This window comes from Raphanus sativus, chromosome 8 (genome assembly GCF_000801105.2).
Source record: "Raphanus sativus cultivar WK10039 chromosome 8, ASM80110v3, whole genome shotgun sequence".
Lineage (NCBI taxonomy): Eukaryota > Viridiplantae > Streptophyta > Magnoliopsida > Brassicales > Brassicaceae > Raphanus > Raphanus sativus.
Window position 1 is genome coordinate 21436452 of NC_079518.1, and position 3815 is coordinate 21440266.

The following is a 3815-nucleotide window of genomic DNA, read 5'->3' on the forward strand; positions in this document are numbered from 1 at the left end:
TATTTATAATTTTTTTTTTTAAATCACACATTAAAAGAAATGTTGGTTCTATATATTGTTTTTAATAGACTATAAACTTTAGTAGAAGAAAAAAAAAACTTTAGTAGAAGAAGAAAAAATCTGAAAAGGCACTCACGTTCCTAAAACTGACATCAGCCTTTGTAATGTGTTGCGTCATATTCATTGTCGAGGAGTGTCTATATTCTATTTGCAAACCGACCGGTTAAAGTAGACTTCTTTGAGTAATCCGAACAGTTAAACCAAAACCTGCTCTTTATTTGTACACACTGTCAACGACTCTCCTTCTTCACCAACTACCCCACCGAGCTCTCTCTCAATAGTTAGAGACAGAGAAGCATACCCAGATCACCACGGGATAAATCTACACCAACATGATACACTCTGTCACTTTACTACTTTTATCCCTTCTATTCATCCAAACCCACTTCCCAATCACCGATGCCATCGCTGAGATCGACGCGATGCTGGCCCGGAACATCGGAGAAGATGAAGAGCTAATGCCGTCGGAGATCAGCCGGAGAGTTCTTATTGCTCAGAAGCGGTACATCGGGTACGAAACCCTAAGGAGGGACATGGTTCCTTGTCAGAAGCCCGGCGCCTCGTACTACGATTGCCGATCCGGACAAGCTAATTCTTACGGCAGAGGCTGTGAGACCATTACAAGGTGCGCCAGAGACACAAGTGACATCGCCACTTGATGAAATTTGGAAGCTTTTTGGTGTTTGTGTTGAAAAATTAAGAGGCAAAAGTAAATGATTTCTATTAAGCTTTGTACTGTTGTTGTTGCTATGTGTATGTTTGAGTCTTTGACATTATAATTCTAGTATATGTAACCCTGCAACTGTTTGGTTATCGATGCTCAATTATTCAGATCTATATAATATATGAAGTTTTCATGACATTGGGTGTTTGTTGGTTGGGTGCTTTATGGACAAAATTAGAAGCTTTTCATTGGACTTTAGAGAGTTCTTGACTGTTCTTGTATACTGTTAGTGGAAAGGATTAGGAAGATTGCCAATTGTTTGGATTAGTTACAGAGCTTGGTGTGCTAGTAGTCTAGTAGGAAAACCTTCGGTTTCAGGTCCTGAAAGTGTTGATTACAAAGCTTCTAATCTTCTATGATGATTCCAGAAATAGGATAGATTAGAACAGAAACCATCAAAGTCCATCATGGCCTTCAATAAACTTAGATAATATTTATTATCTGGTATCAACCAAGTCCGGTCTTTCAGGATTATGGAGATTTGGACTTATTTAAGTATTTGTAAACTTTTGTTCGCTTTCAGTTCGGTCTCCGATCTGTTTGGTTCCAAATATTGTATATTCGAAAAATTCATGTATCATTGGATTCGGGTTCTTTTCAGATTCTTTTATCCAAACCTGTCAAAATTCATCCAGAACCTCATCTTATTCATCTCATTTCTTGTAAAATAATCAATGATAAATCCCCTAGACTATATTTGCGAAATGATTTTGCCACATGTCGTCTCACAATCAATTTCACAGAAAAATGATGACATGGTTACTAAAATTGATGACATGGCTTATACTTAAATATGACATGGCTTATACTTAAATATTACATGGACAATAAGATTTATTGCTGATATATATTTTTGATAAACTTTATAAAATATGGCAATAATTCATACATTACATTTAATGCTGATTTATATTTTTGGTAAAAAATTTAAAATATGGTAATAACTCATAAATCATCCTTAAAATAAATATATTCAAATTTGAATTATAAATTTCGAAATTTTATTTAATTTTACTTTTATAATTATAAAATTTTTATTACTAAAAATTTCAAACTTTTCTACATTTTTTAAAAAAAGTAAATAAAATTTTAATCGTAATATCATTAGTTTCTTTTAGATATCTAAATTTTTTAAAAATATTGTTTAGTTTTAATCTCTATAATATTATTTGAGAAATCAGTTTCCTATGTGTCGCGCTCACGTTAATTCTTATGATGGTTAATTACAATAATACTCTTAGTGAATCAAATATATCTATTTGTCATTATTAAAAAGAAAAAAATTCCTTTTTATTTTGGTTTCCTTCTCTAAATAACCTATATAATGAAAAAAAATTGTAAATTTTAAAAACGAAAAATATCTTATATATATAATGCGATTCATTAAAAGGAAACTTAACAAAATAATTTTGATTTTAGAGTAAATAAATAATTATCCCTTTAAAAGATAATCTTAAGCAACATAATATATATTTTAATATAATTATTTTATTTTAATTAATCTATTTCTCAAATTTATTACAAAAATAAATAAATAACATAACACAAGATATTTTAATGAATAAAAATGCATTTTTTTATTTTCTAATTAAGTATCCTTTTATATTTTTCCAAATCAAATATATAATAAAGAAAGTATTTAGAAAATTTATGGTGAAAACATTTTTATATGTGATGTAATTTTATAAAAAAAAAAAGAAAGTTCAGAAAATAATCTTGACTTTATAAGTTTATAAGTTATTTTTATGCAACTTCGTACCGATCATGACTTTACTTTCTAATTTTTTTTTGCAAATTAACATATACCAAATTATAAAATATAGTAACATACTTACATATCTATGATGAAGAACCAAAGGAATACAATTAATTCAATTTGGTTGAAGGAATATATTTTAGTTTGAAGGAATATATGTAACACAATATATCCACAAAATGAGTAATTGGACTAATCTAAATTTTTAATACAAAATCAAACACTTAACTAAATATAATGTATTATTGTTCATATTAATATTTTTATAAATATAAACTATAGAACAATGTAACATACTATTAACTAATATGAGATCTCAATTAATATTATGAATATATATTAACCAACTATTGCAACTAAGTTATTTTCTATAATTTATATATATGCATGAGGTTTCATAATACTATCGTTGTTATATTAATATCAGTAACTTTGAGTCAATTAAAACTTTAATTTATTTTTACTATTTAATTTTAAAAATAAATTATATTAAATTATACATAATCTTTCTAAAATATATTTACAAATCTAAGGCAATATCAAATTAAATGTAAACAACAAAATTAATCAATATTTTAATCTATAGAATAAACAAATTATGGTTGAATCGGAAAATTAGATATTATCTTATATATCCAAAATTATACCTATGATTAAAATAAAATAATATTATTTGAAAAAAATAGCATACTGATTACAATATAAATTACATAGTAATTTAAAAATAAAAAAATTATAGTAAACTATTTAATATATTAACTTTATAAATATTTATATCCGTGCATGCGCACGGGAAAATCACCTAGTTATTAGTAGTTGACACTGAACATTTGAAATTTAAATAAATATTACAAAAAATGACCAAGATACACACAATATTTCCTTATAACTAAATCAAAAATAAAGTAATGAAGTATAGAAAATAGAATAAAAGACATTATAGTCTTAAAACATTCATGCTTTTAGATTGGATTTAAATAGATTCTTATCAGTTAGGATTTTAAATCGATTCATATCGGGTCCAAGTTGATTTTTCTGCTCTTTCCCTTTTGAGTAGAGGAGTTTTTGACCCATATATATACTACTAAACTTTTGGTTCAGTTTCAGTTTTAAATTTTTGGTCCGGATAAAATGCCATGATCTAGATAATAACCATCAACAAGATAACTACCCTAGACATACTCTCATAATGCTGCTATGTGAATCATATACTTCCTATAGGACCATAAACATATTAGAGAATGTTGGCCCGTTTGGGTCAACATTGACCATGTA

General features: G+C 27.3%; 1 protein-coding gene across 1 annotated transcript; it reads left to right on the plus strand.

The window, feature by feature from the left end:
• The first annotated feature begins 298 nt into the window (after window positions 1-298).
• Window positions 299-922, plus strand: LOC108820696 (protein RALF-like 31). The gene has a single exon (XM_018593694.2). It carries the CDS (start codon window positions 393-395, stop codon window positions 717-719), a length of 327 nt encoding a protein of 108 aa, XP_018449196.2. The 5' UTR covers window positions 299-392; the 3' UTR covers window positions 720-922.
• Window positions 923-3815: the final 2893 nt, after the last annotated feature.